This window comes from Hylobates moloch, unplaced genomic scaffold, assembly GCF_009828535.3.
Source record: "Hylobates moloch isolate HMO894 unplaced genomic scaffold, HMol_V3 SCAFFOLD_21, whole genome shotgun sequence".
Lineage (NCBI taxonomy): Eukaryota > Metazoa > Chordata > Mammalia > Primates > Hylobatidae > Hylobates > Hylobates moloch.
In genome coordinates, this window is record NW_026652296.1 from 29,141,724 (window position 1) to 29,160,643 (window position 18,920).

At 53.3% G+C, this 18,920-nt stretch overlaps 1 protein-coding gene and 1 pseudogene across 7 annotated transcripts in view; both read right to left on the bottom strand.

Annotated features, from left to right (window-relative positions):
* Positions 1-764: 764 nt before the first annotated feature.
* Positions 765-882, bottom strand: LOC116461608 (U6 spliceosomal RNA; annotated as a pseudogene).
* A 12,528-nt stretch (positions 883-13,410) lies between these two features.
* Positions 13,411-18,920, bottom strand: part of HM13 (histocompatibility minor 13) — a 55,268-nt gene continuing 49,758 nt past the window's right edge. For 2 of the 7 annotated variants that reach the window (XM_032142931.2, XM_058432826.1), the window contains 3 exons: positions 16,656-16,741; positions 14,726-14,872; positions 13,411-13,835 (listed from right to left, as the gene is read on the bottom strand). In XM_032142931.2, the coding sequence (XP_031998822.1) occupies positions 13,736-13,835; positions 14,726-14,872; positions 16,656-16,741 (333 nt within the window). In that variant the 3' untranslated portion in view covers positions 13,411-13,735. The other 5 variants (XR_004246033.2, XM_032142935.2, XM_058432825.1 and 2 more) reach the window with 5 other exon arrangements.

The window sequence follows — 18,920 nt, forward strand, 5'->3', positions numbered from 1 at the left end:
ACGCGCCACCACGCCTGGCTAATTTTTGTATTTTTAGTAGAGATGGGAGTTTCATCATTTTGGCCAGGCTGGTCTCAAACTCCTGACCTCGTGATCCGCCCGCCTTGGCCTCCCAAGGTGCTGGGATTACAGGCGTGAGCCACTGTGCCCGGCCTTTTGCTCTCTTTGTCTGGCAATCCACAGTTCCCGAGCATGTCCTTACTACCATTCCCATTAGAATCCTCCCAACCACCTTGCAGTTTGAGGATGAGGAAACCGGGTGCTGAGGATGGACTGGGAGTCCGAGTACCTGGGTGCCCTCGCTGACTGACTCTTGCGACCAGGGTGCAAATGGGGCTGGGGACTGGGAGGAGACGGACTGCTCTTCCCCTCCACCCCCTCCCTCCCTTCCCTGGGAAAATCCAACAGGTGGTGAGGCCGCCGCGCTGTGGGCCATTGTGTGGGCCCTGGGAGGGTCGGAGGGCCCAGTGTGTGTCTGGGAGAAGATGGATGCCTTCATTACCATGTGAATCCTGGGAAACCGCTGCCGAGGCTGGGTGGTGGGTGGGCGTGGGCCGCAGGTCGGGGGGCTTGGTGTTCTCAGGCCCAGACCACACAGCGGCTGGGAAGGGGGTCTGGTGGAATCCTGAGAGACCCATTAAAATACACCACCACCACCACCACCCAAAAAACCAGAACACATCATGAGGCTTCCCCTCTTATTTAATTTCTTATTTTAGGACATTTCGATCCTGTGGGGCCTAAAAGAGACACAGATTGGGAAAAAAAATTTATTTTATTTTTGATTAAAGGCTTCACGAATTTGCATGTCATTCTTGCTCGGGGGCAATGCCAATCTCTGTCTAGTTCCAATTTTAGTATATGTGCTGCCAAAGTGAGCACCAAAACCAATTTTATTAAGGAAGTAAAAACTCCTGTTTATTTATTTATTTATTTATTTTATTTTTTTGCTTTCTCTATTGCAACTTTCCCACAGATTGTGCTGCGCATTTGGGCCCGAACAGAAAAATCTGAGCCTTTCACAGCATGCACACAATCAGCATCTCTGTGGAGGCATTCCCAGCAGCACTCTCCCCAGTGGCGCTTCCGCTCATGTAAATCCGTCCTAGGTCACTCTGGATGATTAGCAAATAGCTGCTGAGCAAACTGGAAGAAGCCGGTTTTAGGCTTGAAAAACAAAGCTGTCGGCCGGGCGCGGTGGCTCACGCTTGTAATCCCAGCACTTTGGGAGGCCGAGGCGGGCGGATCACGAGGTCAGGAGATCGAGACCACGGTGAAACCCTGTCTCTACTAAAAACACACAAAAAAATTAGCCGGGCGTGGTGGCGGGCGCCTGTAGTCCCAGCTACTCGGAGAGGCTGAGGCAGGAGAATGGCGGGAACCCGGGAGGCGGAGCTTGCAGTGAGCCGAGATTGCACCACTGCACTCCATCCAGCCTGGGCGACAGAGCGAGACTCCGTCTCAAAAAAAAAAAAAGAAAAACAAAGCTGTCCTCAATTTGGCCAGAGCAGAGACGACTGGCTGGTGTTTGGGAACAGGGCAGGTAGCAGGGAGATAAGAGTAATAACAAGGACCACTGACTATATATCTCCATTTTACAGATGAGGAAACAGCCTCTGAATCAGTTGGCCAAACCACACAGGGAGAGAATGGCACAGAATTCCAAACCCTGTTTCTCTAATTCCAGAGTCTATGCTCTTTCTGGGGTTTCTCCATGAGGCCAGAAGAGAGGAAGCCGCAGAAAGGCCGCCGTAGAAACAGACTGTGTGGGGTCTCATGCCTGCAATCCCAGCACTCTGGGAGGCTGAGGAAGGAGGACTGCTTGAGGATAGGAGTTTGAGACCAGCCTGGGCAATATAGTGAGACCCCGTCTCTACAAAAATATTAAAAAATTAGCCTGGCAGGATGCGGTGGCTCACGCCTGTAAGCCCAGCACTTTGGAAGGCCAAGGCAGGCGGATCACTTGAGGTCAGGAATTGGAGACCAGTCTGGCCAACGTGGTGAAACCCAGTCCCTACTAAAAATACAAAAAATTAACCGGGCGTGGTGGCGTGCACCTGTAATCCTAGCTACTTGGGAGGCTGTGGCAGGAGAATCGCTTGAATCCGGGAGGCGGAGGTTGCAGTGAGCCAAAATTGTGCGACTGCACTTCAGCCTGGGCAACAGAGGCAGACACTGTCTCAAAAAAAAAAAAAAAAAATTAAAAGAAAAAGAAAAAAAATTAGCCAGGCCAGTGGTGTACACATGTAGTTCTAGCTACCTGGGAGGCTGAGGTGGGAGGATTGCTTGAGACCAGGAGCTTGAGAGCTTGAGGCTGCAGTGAGCTGTGACTGCACCACTGGGGGATGACCCAGGCAAAGGGAAGCATGAACCAAAGAAACAAGACCTGAAACACACACACACACACACACACACACACACACACACACACACACGAAGAAAGCAGGGCTGGGCACAGTGGCTCACACCTGTAATCCTAGCACTTTGGGAGGCCGAGGCGGGCAGATCACCTGAGGTCAGGAGTTCGAGACCAGCCTGACCAACATGGAGGAACCCCTCCTCTACGAAAAATACAAAATTAGCCAGGCGTGGTGGTGCATGCCTGTAATCCCAGCTACTCAAGAGGCTGAGGCAGGAGAATCGCTTGAACCTGGGTTGCGGTGAGCCGAGATCCCGCCATTCCACTCCAGCCTGGGCAACAACGGTGAAACTCCATCTCTTTTTTTTTTTTTTTTGAGACAGAGTCTCGCTTTTTCACCCAGGCTGGAGTGCAGTGGCTCAATCTCGGCTCACGCAAGCTCCGCCTCCTGGGTTCACGCCATTCTCCTGCCTCAGCCTCTCCGAGTAGCTGGGACTACAGGCGCCCGCCACCACGCCCGGCTAATTTTTTGTATTTTTAGTAGAGACGGGGTTTCACTGTGGTGTCGATCTCCTGACCTCGTGATCCGCCTGCCTCGGCCTCCCAAAGTGCTGGGATTACAAGCGTGAGCCACCGAGCCCGGCCGAAACTCCGTCTCAAAAAACAAAAAAAAAAAAAAAAAGAAAAAGCAAGCAAGCAGATGGGACAGCACACATTCACAAACTCGCACAGGCAATGCTTTGCAAAAGCCCTTTTATCAAGCCAAACACTTCCACATGATCTATCTCTCTTACACACACACACCCACCAATGCAGGCACTTGCTCACAAATGTTCTCAGAAACACATACTCCTAAACATACTTAGACACACACAATCATGCATTCACAAACTCAACCATATAGAAACCCAACTACAGCACCGGTCCACGTAAGATTTCAACTTCACCATTACCCACAACCTGTAGAAACCCAAACATTAGCATAGATTCTTCCTTTTTTTTTTTTTTTTTTTGAGACAGTCTCATTTTGTCGCCCAGGCTGGAGTGCAGTGGTGCGATCCCGGTTCACTGCAACCTCCGCCTCCCAGGTTCAGCTGATTCTCCTATCTCAGCCTCCCGAGTAGCCGGTGAGAGGTGACAGTGTGCTGGCAGCCCTCACAGCCCTCACTCACTCTTGGCGCCTCCTTGGCCTCGCCGCCCACTCTGGCTGCGCTTGAGGAGCCCTTCAGCCTGCCGCTGCACTGTGGGAGCCCCTTCCTGGGATGGCAGAGGCTGGAGCGGGCTCCCTCAGCCTTCGGGGAGGTGTGGAGGGAGAGGCGGGGGCAGGAACCGGGGCTGCGCACGATGCTTGCGGGCCAGCTAGAGTTCCGGTTGGGCATGGGCTTGGCGGGCCCCACACTCGGAGCAGCCGGCCGGCCCACCGCCCCAGGCAGTGAGGGGCTTAGCACTCGGGCCAGCAGCTGCGGAGGGTGCGCTGGGTCCCCCAGCAGTGCCGGCCCACCGGTGCTGCGCTCAATTTCTCGCCGGGCCCTAGCTGCCTCCCTGCGGGGCAAAGCTCAGGACCTGCAGCCCGCCATGCCCGCCCGCCCCTGGGGCTCCTGCGCAGCCCAAGCCTCCCCGACGAGCACCACCCCCTCCTCCACGGCGCCTGGTTCCATCGACCCCCAAGGGCTGACAAGTGTGGGTGCACAGCCTAGGACTGGCAGGCAGCTCCACCTGTGGCCCAGTGCGGGATCCAGTAGGTGAAGCCAGATGGGCTCCTGAGTCTAGTGGGGACTTGGGGAACTTTTATGTCTAGCTAAGGGATTGTAAATACACCAATCAGCACTCTGTATCTAGCTCAAAGTTTGTAAACACACCAATCAGCACCCTGTGTCTAGTTCAGGGTTTGTGGATGCACCAATTGGCACTCTGTATCTAGCTAATCTGGTGGGGACTTGGAGAACCTTTATGTCTAGCTAAGGGATTGTGAATACACCAATAGGCACTCTGTATCTAGCTCAAGGTTTGTAAATGCACCAATCAGCACTCTGTGTCTAGCTCAGGGTTTGTAAATACACCAATCAGCACTCTGTATCTAGCTAATCTAGTGGGGACGTGGAGAACTTTTGTGTCTAGCTCAGGGATTGGAAATGCACCAATCAGCACCCTGTCAAAATGGACCAATCAACTCTCTGTAAAACAGACCAATCGGCTCGCTGTAAAATGGACCAATCAGCAGGATGTGAGTGGGGCCAGTTAAGAGAATAAAAGCAGGCTGCCCAAGCTGAAAGTGACAATCCTTTAGAGTTCCTTCCCACGTTATGGACGCTTTGGTTTTTTGTTGTTTAGGTCCACAGTGCCTTTATGATCTGTAATACTCACTACGAAGGTCTGCAGCTTCACTTCTGAAGCCAGTGAGACCACGAACCCATCGGGAGGAATGAACAACTCCAGACATGCCTCTTAAGAGCTGTAACACTCATGGGGAAGGTCTGTAACTTCACTCCTGAAGTCAGCGAGACCACAAACCCACCGGGAGGAACGAACAACGCCGGATACACCGCCTTAAGAGGGGTAACACTCACTGCGAGGGTCTGCAGCTTCATTCCTGAGCCAGTGAGATGAGGAACCCACCAGAAGGAAGAAACTCCGAACATCACAAGGAAGAAATTCCAGACACGCTGCCTTTAGGAACTGTAACATTCACCGTGAGGGTCTGCAGCTTCATTCTTGAAGTCAGTGTAGACCAAGAACCTGCCAATTGCGGACACAATGGGACTATAGGTGTGTGCCACCATGCTGGGGTAATTTTTGTATTTTGAGTTTAACCATGTTGACCAGGCTGGTCTTGAACTCCTGACTTCAGGTGATCCACCTGCCTTGGCCTCTCAAAGTTCTGGGATAACTGGCATGAGCCACCAAACCCTGTCCATTAGAATACATTATCACAAGAGCAGACACTTTCAAACACCTACCCCGCCTCCCCAACATGCACGCATAGTTGCACAGAGAACCTGTCAAGAAGAAAGGACTCCGGTATGGCAGAAAGAGGCTCAGCTTCTCCCCCAAACTCCACACCTAAGAATGCTGTTTTCCAGACTTAGCACCCGGGGTTTTCCCTCACCTTTTCTCCATCTGAGTGTTAACCAGTGCCTCCACCTCCCCTCCTGCACTTCAGAGCCCAACTGGCACCTGGGGTAGCCTCAGGGGGTGGGTGCCCAGCTTCTGGCGGCAAAGGAAAGCACCTGTCTGAGGTGGACAGGCCCATGGGGGTCTTGAAGCAGCACCTTTGCTGGGTACCCCCAACTGGGCTGATCCAAGGGGGCACAGAGCTGGGACCCATGGCTTTGGGAAGGCAGTAGGGAGGGCCCATCGAAGACTCCACCAGGCATTCTCTGCAGGGGTCTGCCTTCACATGAAGATAGCCTTGTCACACTTGTTTGCCTTAAAATGACAAAGGTTGGATGCTGTCTGAGTGTGAGATGGCATGACAACTGACTGAAATGAGAAGAAAATTAACTGGAAATTTTTTTTTTTTTTTTTTTTTTTTTTTGAGACAGAGTCTCGCTCTGTTGCCCAGGCTGGAGTGCAGTGGCGCAATCTCGGCTCATTGCAAGCCCCGCCTCCCGGGTTCACGCCATTCTCCTGCCTCAGCCTCTGCGAGTAGCTGGGACTACAGGCGCCCGCCACCACTCCCGGCTAATTTTTTGTATTTTTAGTAGAGACGGGGTTTCACCATGGTCTTGATCTCCTGACCTCGTGATCCACCCGCCTCAGCCTCCCAAAGTGCTGGGATTACAAGCGTGAGCCACCGCGCCCAGTGGAAAAAATATTTCATTTAGATCTGATTTGGGTTAAAAAAACAAGCATAGAAAAAATCTGAAAGTAAACTATGGGTGGCCAAATGTGCTGTTTTATTTTCAATGTTTTTTACATCTAACTTTCTTTTTTTTTTTTTTTTTTTCTGAGACAGGGTCTCTGTCACCAAGGCTGGAGTGCAGTGGTGCAATCATGGCTCACCTCCAGTTCAGGTGATCCTCCCATCTCGCCCTCCCGAGTAGCTGGGACCTCAGGTGTGAGCCACCCAGACCCGGGTAATTTTTGTATTTTTTTGTAGAGATAGTTTCGCCATATTGTCCATGCCAGTCTGTAACTCCTGGGCTCAAGTGATCCACCTGCCGTGGCCTACCAAAGTGCTGGGATTACAGGCTTAAGCCATGGTGCCCGGCCTTTTTTGAAACCTGGTCTTGCTCTGTTGCACGGGCTGAAGTACAGTGGCACTATCATGGCTCACAGGAGCCTTGACCTCCCAAGCTCAAGCAATCCTTCTTGGCTCAAACAATCCTCCTGCCTCTGCCTCGTGAGTAGCTGAGACTACAGGTGTGTGCTATCGTTTCTGGCTAATATTTTAATTTTAATTCTGTAAAGATGAAGTCTTGCTATATGGCCGACAATGGTTTCAAACTCCTGGCCTCAAGCAATCCACACACCTCGGCATCCCAAAATGCTGGTATTACAGATGTGAGCCACCATGTCCAGCCTAATTTTTTTTTTTTTTTTTTTGAGACTTAGTCTCCGTCTGTTGCCCAGGCTGGAGGGCAGTGGTACAATCTCAGCTCACTGCAACTTCTGCCGCCCGGGTTCAAGCAATCTCCTGCCTCAGCCTCCTAAGTAAGTGGGATTATAGCTGCCCACCACTGAACCCGGCTAATTTTTATTTTTTTTTGGTAGAGACAGGGTTTCACCATGTTGGCCAGGCTGATCTCAAACTCCTGACCTCGTGATCCACTCGCCTTGGCCTCCCAAAGTACTGGGATTACAGGTGTAAGCCACTGTGCCCGACCTTTTTTTTTTTTTTTCCCGAGAAGGAGTCTTTCTCTGTTGTCTAGGCTGGAGTGCAGTGGCATGATCTCGGCTCACTGCAGCCTCTACCCCCCGCGTTCAAGCGATTCTCATGATTCTCCTGCCTCAGGCTCCTGAGTAGCTGGGATTACAGGCACCTGCCACCATTTCTGGCTAATTTTTGTATTTTTAATTGGAGACGGGGTTTCACCATGTTGGTTAGGCTGGTCTCAAGCTCCTCACCTCAGGTGATCCACCCGTCTCGGCCTCCCAAAGTGCTGGGATTACAGGCATGAGCCACCGCGCCCGGCCAAGAAAATTTTTTTAGAGATTGGGAGGAGGCTTGCTGTGTTGCTCAGGCTGGTCTTGAACTCCTGGCCTCAAGCATTCCACATGCTTCTGCGTCCCAAAGTGCTGGGATTACAGGTGTGAGCCGTGTCCAGCCTAATTAAAAAACTTTTTTACAGAGTTTCACTCTTGTTGCCCAGGCTGGAGTGCAATGGCACGATCTCGGCTCACTGCAACCTCCACCTCCTGGGTTCAAGCAATTCTTCTGCCTCAGTCTCCCGAGTAGCTGGGACTACAGGTGCGTGCCACCACAGGCAGCTAATATTTTTTTATTTTCATTTTTAGTAGAAACGGGATTTCACCATGTTGGCCAGGCTGGTCTCAAACTCCTGACCTCAAATGATCAGTCCGCCTTGGCCTCCCAAAGTGTTGGGATTACAGGCGTGAGCCACCGCGCCTGGCCATATTTCTTTTTAATACAGACAGGGTTTCACCATGTTGGTCAGGCTGGTCTCGAACTCCTGACCTCGTGATCTGCCTGCCGCTGCCTCCCAAAGTGCTGGGATTACAGAAGTGAGTCACCGCGCCCGGGCCAAAGTTTTAAAAATACAAAATGAGGCCGGGCGTGGTGGCTCACGCCTGTAATCCCAGCACGTTGGGAGACCTAGATGGGCGGATCGTGAGGTCAGGAGATGGAGACCATCCTGGTTAACACGGTGAAACCCCGTCTCTACTAAAAACACACAAAAAATTAGCTAGGGTGGTAGTGGGCGCCTGTAGTCCCACCTACTTGGGCAGCTGAGGCAGGAGAATGGTGTGAACCCGGAAGGTGGAGCTTGCAGTGAGCCGAGATTGCGCCGCTGCACTCCAGCATGGGCGACACAGCGAGACTACGTCTCAAATAAATAAATAAATAAGTAAAATAAAATAAAAATAAAAAAACAAAGTACAAAGTGAGCAGGTTGTGGTAGCACGCACCTGTAGTCCTAACTACTCAGGAGGCTGAAGTGGGAGGATGGCTTGAGTCCAGGAGTTCAGAGTTACAGTGAGCTATGTCTGCCCCACTGCACTCCAGCCTGGACTACAGTGAGAGCCTGTCTCAAAAACCAAAAAGCAAAACACCCACCCAGGACACAGCTTAGTTTACATATATAGCAAAAATTTTCTTCCAAGCCACCTAACTCGTTTGTATATTCCTTGCCCTCAAATTTACGCAAATAGTATTTCCCTTTTTTTTATGTCTTGGAGACTCTTCCATAAATATCTATTGAGGACACACTATATGTGATTTCCATGTATTTATTTATTTTACTGAATCCTCACAGCCATTAAGTAGATAAGGGAAGTGAAGCTCAGAGATGGGAAGTCACTTGCCTGAAGCCGCAGGTTGGTAAACATTAGACTCTAGGTAATTTGATAATTTGTGTCCATTTATGAAGTGCCTGCCGTAGCCAGGCCCTCAGGATTGTCCCAAACCTTTATAGTCACTCTTAAAACAAATACTGAGTGCCTTCATGTTTCAGGCAATGGGCCAATTGTTGGGGCCACGGTGGAGAGGAAAACAAAGGCTTAGCCCATGGTTGAGGGAGGTTCAATTGTTCACCCCATTTTTCAGGTAAGAAAACCAAGGAAGAGAAGGGAAAGAAAGTGTCCTGAGGTCACACGGTCACACGAAAATAGCTGAGGCTCGGCGCGGTGGCTCACGCCTCTAATCCCAGCACTTTGGGAGGCCGAGGTGGGAAGATAGCATGAGCCAGAGTTCGAGACCATCCTGAGCAAGAGTGAGAACCGCCGTGTCAACCAGGGGGAAAAAAACAAAAAAAAAGCAGCCAGGCGTGGTGGGACACACGTATAGTCCCACCTGAGGCGGGAGGATCGCTTGAACCCAGGAGGTCGAGGTTGCAGTGGGCCGTGATCGGGCAACTGCACTTCAGCCTGGGCGACAGAGTGAGACCCTGCTGCACAAATAAAAGAGAAAAGGGAAAAGAGCGGAGACAAGCAGCCCCCGCTTTACAGGTAGGGAAACTGAGGCACAGAGAAGTAAAACGACCTAGCCAAGGAAACCCAGCTAGTAAAGGCAGGGACGGGGATCGCAGGCTCTTGGAGCTCACCAGTCCCCGCCGGGCGGCGCTTGGCCCCTCCTTCCCCCCGGCGGGCGTGGCCAGGCCGGGCCCGCCCCCTCCCCTGAGCGCGTTCCTGGCAGCCCGGCCGGCCGTTTCCTGCCTGCGTCGCTGGGCGGGCGGGCAGCCCATCTGGCGGCCCCCGCGGGGCGGTGCGGGGAGGCGGCCCAGACTTGCTGGAGCCAGGCGCCGGCCCGGGGGCCCCCCTGCCCGCCTGGAGAACCCAGGTGTGGCCGCGGCGAGGGTGGGGGGTGGTGCTTTCCTTCCCGCTCGCTCGGCCCTTCCTGACGCACCAGGGCAGGATGCAGCCTCCTCTCGTCCTCTACTCGGCCTCCGCCTCCCGCGCCCTGGCCCGGAATGCTGGAGGGAATCCAAACGCTGGGCGGGGAGGCAGGAGCAGGCCCCGGCCCCTGAGGCCCCGCCCCTGATAGCCATTTGATACCACCGCAAGTCTTGCCCGTGTTTTGGGGTGACTCAGCTTCCCTGCTTGTGCAAGAACAGCTAAACTCTGACCTCCGGGATGGCGACTCTTGCCTTGCTCCTCAGGGACCCCAGACACGATCGTAGGAACCGGAGGCACTACTGCCCTAAGCCATAGCGCTTGACATTATCCATTTATTCAGCAGTTTCAAGTCGCGGCAAGCGGCGTTTGACCACTTCTGTTCCCTGCCCAGTGCTTAACTGGTACCTGGTGCCGGCCTGATGGAGGCTCTGAAGGCTTTCCCTCAGAAAGCTGGACCCGCCCTGGGAAGCAGGTCCTAACCCCTCTTCACAGTCGAGCACAAGACCGCTCCATTCACACTGCAGGAGCCAAACCCCCTTCTCCAATGCTGCCCCCAAAAAAGGGAACCGGGGATCCATTATCCTGATCATGTCAAACAGCACCACGGTGAATACGAGTCTTGGAAGCCAGACACTCTGGGTTCACATGCCCCCTGGGCCCTTACTTACGGTCTCTGCCTCAGTTTCCCCATCGTAAGACTGATGTAGGTACTTCGAAGGGTTGTTAAAACGATTAAGTAAATCTAAGATACATTTGAAACTTGAACAACACGGGTTTGAATTGTGCAGGTGCACGTATACGTGGACTTTTTTTCTACCTCTGCCACCCGAGACAGCAAGACCAACCCCCTCCTCTTCCTCAACACAAAGACCAGGAAGATCTTTATGTATGATGACCCACTTTCACTGAATAATTTTTTTTTTTTGAGACGGAGTCTCACTCTGTCCCCCAGGCTGGAGTGCGGTGGTGCAATCTTGGCTCACTGCAACCTCTGCCTCTTGGGTTCAAGTGATTCTCCCGCTTCAGCCTCCTGAGTAGCTGGGACTACAGTCGCCTGCCACCGCGCCTGGCTAATTTTTGTATTTTTAGTAGAGTCAGGGTTTCACCATATTGGCCAGGCTGGTCTCGAACTCCTGACTTTGTGATCCGCCTGCCTCTCTCGGCTTACTGCAAGCTCTGCCTCCCGGATTCACGCCATTCTCCTGCCTCAGCCTCCCGAGTAGCTGGGACTACAGGCGCCCGCCACCACGCCCAGCTAATGTTTTGTATTTTTAGTAGAGACGGGGTTTCACCGTGTTAGCCACGATGGTCTTGATCTCCTGACCTCGTGATCTGCCCATCTTGGCCTCCCAAAATGCTGGGATTACAGGCATGAGCCACCGTGCCCGACTCTTACGATTTTCTTAATTACATTTTCTCTTAGCTTACTCTATGGTACACAGTGTAGTACGTATAACATACAAAATGTTTTGACTGTTTATGTTATCAGGTAAGGCTTCTGGTCAACAGCAGGCTATTAGTTGTTTTGGGGGACTCCAAAGTTATACAGATTTTTAACCATGACGGGTTGGTGCCCCTAATCCCTGTGTTGTTCAAGGGTCAGTTGCACCAGCGTAATGCTAGTCACATGTGAAATACGTCCAAGTGCACACTGGGGTCTCAGCAGGGCTGGTTTTCCCCTTGGAACCCTGTCTTGTATCGCAGTCATGGGAGACTGAGGCACAGAAACAGAATCTAATAAAGCAGGGTAGAACTTGGGTTCTAGAGCAGTTTCCTAATAATCCACCCCAAACCAGGTGAGGCTGGCATCCAGCTCACTCGGGGCCCTGCCCAACCACTCACACCCCCTCCCCAGCATGCAGGCCCAATCCTTGCCCGGCCTGGTGCCATTTTTCCTTGGTACTCTGGTGGTGGTGGTTCACATCTGGAGTCTAGACTCGCAGGCTCTGCGGGCCAGGCCTACCGCCCGGGCTGGGCCACACTGCCCGCTGTTTGCTCAGCTGAAGCTGGTTAATTGGAATTAGAGTGGCCTCTGCGGTGCCGGCTGGCCAGGCGGGCCCTGGTCCGCCGCTCCGGAGGTCTGCGGAACATCTGGCTGGGCCAGGACAGTCATTAGGTGGCAGGCGCTCGGCGCCACTGCCACCTCAGCCTCTGCCGGGGGCTGGTGGTGACTCAATAAGGCCTTTGTGGGCCCTGGGCCGCAGAGCCAACCATGCTGTGTGCCTGGGCCGCCTGCCCCATCTGCCGCCCTCAGAGGGGCCTTGTTCCAGGACCACATGGCCTCAGAGTCGGCTGGAGTGGGTAGATTCCAGAAGCCCCTGAAAGGGAACCCCCCTCCCTGAAAGGAAGAAGCCTTTTGAAATTTTCTACCCCTTTTCCTTCCTGTAGAACCCTGGAGCCAGTAAAATTGGGTGGCTGGGGCTCAGGGATGCCCAGCACACCAGCCACAGTGACTTGGTCCCAGGGGTCTGGGGAGGAGCTGCCGTCCTTAGGAACCTGCAATTCAGTTTGGCTTGGCTAAGGTCAAATCGATGTCCATGGGCAGGCTGCCTCAATTCCCTCATCTGCACAGTGGAGCTAATAATAGCACATACAGCCCAAGACTCAGAAGGAAGTGAAATCCTCTATCAAGGTGCTTAGTACATACATGTCAATACCTAGTGAGGGTATTACAATCATACTCCTAAGTCTCTGGTCATGATTGTCCTTTGGCCACTTCCAAACTGGAAGCCACTGTTATTTTCAGCCTTTGAACCTGAGGCTTGGGCAAGGGAGAGCCCTGGGTCTATCAGTCCAGTGGCCACCCGCTCCTGTCTGTTTCCCCACTCAGTGACCTCATACCAGGTGGGTGGATGAGGGTTGTGGCCACCGTTTGCCTGGTTTGGGGTGGTGCGGGGTCGGTCTCCTGCTGACCAGGGCTGCTGTCTTCAGCAAACTTCAGCGAAACCCGGGCCCTGAGATTTCAGCTCTTAGGCCCCAGAAGGCCTCTAAGAATCACTAGGCTCAATCCTTCCCCACCCCAGCCTCTCTAGAGGTCCTAGCCCTTGTGCCATGACTGGCCCCACAGTAGTCATTTTGGGAAGAAACCCAGGAATGGGCAGAATGGGAGAGACAAAGCCTTGATTTCAGGGCAACCTAGAGTCTGAGCCCTCGCCAGCCGAAGCCATATGGGCACAGGGACCAGGGAGGCTGGCAGGTTCTACAGTTACTGCTTCCCTTGTGAGTCAGGTCAGCCCTGGGTACTCCCCACCACTCTCACCACGGTGAGTGGGAGACTCTCACCTGCCAACATCCTTGCTGCCCCCAAGTATTTCGAGGAAGGTGGTGAGAAAAGTGCTAGCTGGTGAGAGAAGGGCTTGTGGGCCCCCTCTACTGGCTAGAGTGTTTTAGGGGTGCTGGGCTGGCCAGGCACTGGGGTGGGCACCCTTAAGGGGCTTGCAGAAAAGATTCTGGGTGGGCAGGTGAGACCTAGAAAACCCAGGGCAAGACACTGGGTGCTTACACAGAGAAACTTCCAGGAGCACAGTGGCCCGCCCTGGCCATGGGATGAGTTTTTAATGTGAGGCAAAATCAGTCCACAATACAAAATCTAAAAATCACACCCACTTTTCCCACCTGGCTCCCGGGGAGGGGGGAAGCTGGAGGTTTCTTTTGCCTGCAGGGTGTGGGGAGGAGCAGAGGAGGGCCAAGAAAGGGAGAGGGAAACAAGAGGCCACAGAGGCCTGGCTAGAGGTATCCTGCTGCCCCCTGCCTTGTCCTGGAGCTGCCCTCGGCCTCCTGTGCCCTCTGCCCGTGCACGCCTGTGTGGGCCCAGCCCCCATCTGTCTGGTCTGGCCCTGAGAGGCTCGGGCACCAGCCGCATCATTTCTCTTTCTTCTCCAGCCCCTTCGATGCTGATGCCTCTGTTCCCTCTTTGGATTCTGTCACTGCCGCTGGATCCTTAGGATTTGACTCCTCATAACTGACCAAAAAACAAAACAATAAAAATACATTTAGAGGAGAGGGTGAGCAGAACCTTGGTTGTCCCCTTCCCCCACCCCCATCCTAGGAAAGCGCCTGGTCACATGCGGAGCGTCAGCCCTGTGTCCACTGCCCAGCACCTAACAGCGCCTGGCCCCAACCCTACCACATGCCCTCCTCAGGCAGGCTGCTCTGCTTTCTCTGAGCCCAGGGGTACCAAGAGGCAGCAAGGGCAGCAGCCAATGGAAGAGAGGTTGGGCCTGGGCTTGTGTGGGCCGACTTCAAGCTTCCTGAACCTTCTGCTGTAGCGTGGAAAAAGGGGCGGCCATGACAAGGCTACAAGAGATGGAGATAGGCTGCCTCCCAGGGCACACGGCATGCATCAAACAGCTCAGCCCCAGAGGTGAGGGCACTGCTGTACTGGCAAGTGGCAAGGTGCTGCTTTGAAGACAGACACCTTGGCTTAGCTCCTGCTATGGGCTTCATTTTTCGAGCAACTGAGTTCGTGCCAAAGACAATACACATCTTTCCTCACCAGATCAACCCTGTGAGGCAGGAATGTGCCCACTTACAGATGAAGAAAGTGACTTGCCTAAGGTTATACATATACCTTGAATGGTAACAGTATCTACTACTGCATGACAAGGGCCATTTCCATCCACTGTGATGTGGGCCCCGCATTACTGGTGAGGGCAGGAAGCTTCGGGGTTGTCCTGCTTCCCAGCCCCATGGCTGGGTGCAGCCACTGCCCCGTAGTTGTGGAGAAGCTGCTCTTGCGGCCTACTCCTGGCAATGGTCCCTGCCCTATGCACTGGAGCTGCAGTGTCTGCCCTACCTTGGGCCCCGGGGCAGTAGGGGGAAGCGGGCAGGTGGGCACCCGCTGGGCATTACATGGCGCTGGGATTCTGCGGGCGCCGGCGGCGAGGGCCAGCTAGCTTCTGCTGCATGGAGTCGGCCAGGCTGGCTGGGGAGCCCGAGACTGTGGGGAAGTGGGTGAGCCTCGGGGTATGAGGCAGGATTTCCGCCGAGGACTCGTAGCTGTGTGAGAGACAGAGAAGAGACAGAAAAAAAGAGATGGATAGGGAAAGACTAAGGGAGGACAGAGACTTCCTTTCCAAGGAGCAGAGAGCAGAACCGTCTTGTTTTTACCTATTTTTGCACTTCCAGATTTTATGGAAAGAAGCTGATATTATTTGGAGAATGAAAAAAGAAAAGATGCACCTAGACAAAGGCATATCAGGCTGCTGTGCAAAAGAACAAGCATGCTCTAGAAGTGTATGTGCTGCTGTAGAAACACCTCTAAGAAATACCATAGAAACCCAAGGTGCAGAATGCTCCAAGAATGCCACCGTCTGTGCAAGAAAAAGTATACACACGTCAGTGCACAGGTGTCTGAATGTCTGTGTAACACTGCTGGCCTCTGTGGGGTAGCTGGAGCATGAGGGTGCTCTCTCTGCTACAGCTCTGGAATTTTTAACTATGTGAATGTGGTACCAATATAAAAATAAGTAAATCAATAAAAAAAGGAGAATAAAAGGGAAAAGTAAAACAAAAGGTGGAGAATCAGGAGAGAAATGGGGAGAAAGGAGGGAGAGAGAGACAGAGATCACTCGCTTTTTACCCCAATCTAAGAACGTCCAGGGTGGGAGCGGAGGGCAAACAGTGGGGGCAGGGTACCTGTACAGCAGAACATTTAGCACCAAACAGGTAAAGGCCAGGGGCACTCTCTGCCTTGTGTATTCAGAGCTTTGCCTGATGAAGGCACAAAAGCATTGGGTGATTACCCCAAGGGGAGGGGCAGGGAAACCTGGGCTGGATGGGAGGCAGAGGGAGGGTGAGGGGTGGGTGCTAAGCTCAGGAATCGGGTGCCATGCCTGCTCCCAAAGCTCCCTGAGACCTGTCCCCAAGTTCACCCCTAGCCCCCACTTGCCTCAGACCACAGAGCTTTGCTGGGTGAGGCAATGTGGGCAGGCAGGCTGGGGGCTGGGGATTCTAGGCAGGACAGGGAGGGCAGAGGCAGGTCCGGGGGAGGGGTGAGTCACAGGCTCCCCTGCGGGGAGCCAGGTGCACAGGAGGCCCTGGCAGGCGCTCTAGGGGCAGCTTGGAGGCCAGGCAGGTGGAACTGGGAGGAAGGCATCCGAGTAGGCAGCTTTAGTCACAACTGGCAGCTATTTCTAGGTCCCTGGCAGGCAGGGTCGGCAGTGCTGGGGGCAGACACCTGTTGGAGTCACGCAGGCCTTGGGGTATGGGTGGGGCTGTGTGCAGGGTGTGGTAGGTGTGGATATGGCTCTGGGGAAGGGGTATCTGTGAGATACTAACAGATAGAAAGCAGTGAGCTGTGGGTTAAAGCCACAGAGGCGAATGAACAGGGACTGACATCTACCTTCTACTCGGGGCACTTTCTACCACACTAGGGCATCCCACACGCCCCCTGTTCTATTACTCACGTGTGAAAACTGAGGCCATGGGAGGGGAAGACATGCCTGAAGTCACCTGGGGGCAGAGTCACCTAGGGCTTCTGACAGTGGGCAGAGAAAAACCCACAACAGCTATTCTTAAGATCCGGCTAGCATTTGGATGGGGGGATGCCTAGAGGGCCCTGATGCCTTGCGCAGGGTCCCCTGGCTCCTGGCCCAGGGGAAGGTTCCCACTGGTGCCCACAGGCCAGGTACCCATGTACTGGTGAAAAAGGCAAGGGGTGGGGCTGGTGGCGGGAACAATGTTCCCCTAGAGAGGTGTAAAGATACCCCCAGCAGGTTCCACTGACTGCCAGCAGGCGCACTGGTGCCCATGAGGACATCTGCCCCCCACTGTGCCTTACCTGAACATCTCTGTCACTTCTCCCTTGGCCAGCGCCACCAGGACAGGAAAACCGATGCAGGCGGGGACCAGGTATAGGAGGGCAGGCTATGAGAGGACACAGGCTGGTGAAGCCATGCTGGGCACGGCACTGCCTCAGGGCCATGCCCAGCACCCCAAACCCCTCCTGGGCTGGACTGAAGGACAGTGACTGGTCCAGGACCATAGCAAGTCAGTGGTCCTGGGTGGGCTGCTCCTAATTTCCAGACAAGGGTTGCTCCTCCCGAGGGGGAATGCAAGAAAACTAAGAAACTCAAGCATGCAGGGCTTCAAGGGTTCCCAGGGGTTTGGCTGGCAGCATCTGAATCACCTGGGTCACCAGGTTCAAAAGGCAACTTCCTGGTTTGGTCCTACTCCCAGAGACTGCTTCCTGAGGTCTGGGGCTCACACCTGCATTTTAGCAAATGCTCCAGGAGATGCTATTATAGTGATGATGACGCCACAGCTGCTATGTAATGACTACTTGTTGCAGCCTGTATTAAGGTGACCTAGCTGGTCACTGGCTCCCGCAGGATTCACATCCAAGCAATTTGGCATGTCTGTGCTGAGACTCCTGGTAAAGCTGGGTTTGGAGAAAAGGACAGTTATACTAAGACCCCGTTCACGAACATCTACTGTGCAGGCACTGAGCTTAGCCTTCCCAGGAAGTCAGCCCACTGCCACATCCCATGATGGTTATCCTTTTGCAGAGGAGGAAGACCAATGCTTCACAATGAGAGGGAAAACAGCCCAGGACTCAGAGACCCAAAGCTTTTTTTTTTTTTGAGACAGTCTCTCACTCTTGTTGCCCAGGCTGGAGTGCAGTGGCGCAATCTTGGCTCACTGCAACCTCCGCCTCCTGGGTTCAAGCGGTTCTCCTGCCTCAGCCTCCTGAGTAGCTGGGACTACAGGTGCCCGCCACCATGCCCGGCTAATTTTTGTATTTTTACTAGAGATGGGGTTTTGCCACGTTCTCCATGGTGGTCTCGAACTCCTGACCTCAGGTGATCCGCCTGCCTCGGCCTCCCAAAGTGCTGGGATTATAGGCCTGAGGCACCGCGCCCAGCCCAGAGTTTCTTTTTTCTTTTTTTTTGAGACGGAGTCTAGCTCTGTCGTCCAGGCTGGAGTACAGTGGTGTGATCTGGGCTCACTGCAAGCTCTGCCTCCCAGGTTCACACCATTCTCCTGCCTCACCCTCCGGAGTAGCTGGGACTACAGGTGCCTGCCACCACGCCCGGCTAATTTTTTGTATTTTTAGTAGAGACAGGGTTTCACCGTGTTAGCCAGGATGGTCTCAATCTCTTGACCTTGTGATCTGCCTGCTTCGGCCTCCCAAAGTTCTGGGATTACAGGTGTGAGCCACCAGGCCTGGCCGAGTTTCTTTCTTTCTTTCTTTTTTTTTTTTTGTGATTTTGAGATAGAGTCTTGCTCTGTCTCCCAGACTGGAGTGCAATGATACAATCTTGGCTCATTGCAACCTCCGCCTCCCGAGTATCTGGGATTACAGGCATGCGCCACCATGCCCGACTAATATTTGTATTTTTCAGTAGAGATGGGGTTTCACCATGTTGGCCAGGCTGGTGCACTTGAGTTCTTTCACATGGAGTCAGGTCCCTTGCTATGTGCTCTGTAAGTCCCTCTAATTTCCCTCACAGCATTCCTCGGCAATTTTTTTTTTTTTTTTTTGAGACAGAGTCTCATTTTGTCTCCCAGATGGAAGTGCAGTGATATGAACACGGCTCACTGTAGCCTTGACCTCCTGGGCTCAAGTGATGCTCTCACCTCAGTCCTACAAGTTGCTGGGCCTACAGGTGTGCGCCTCCATGCCTGGCTAATTTTTGTATTTTTTGTAGAGACTGGCTGTCACCATTTTCCCCAGGCTGGTCTTGAACTCCTGAGCTCAAGTGATCCACCTGCTTTTGCCTCCCAAAGTGCTGGGATTACAGGTGTGAGCTATCGTGCCTGGCCTCCCCAGCAATTTGTAATGGAACATCCCCATAGGTGGTGAGTTCAGTGAGGGCAGGCCCACAGCTGTCTTGCTCACCGCAGTGTGCCCCGCATGCTGAACAGGGCCTGGTAAATACTCAGTGAATGGCTCCTTCATGGTGCTTCTTCACGGGTGCTCATGAAGTGAAGAGATTGTTCTGGAGAGGGTGAGGAAACTTCATTTTTTTTTTTTTTTTTTTTTTTTTCTGAGACAGAGTTTCCTTCTTGTTGCCCAGGCTGGAGTGCAGTGATGCGATCTCGG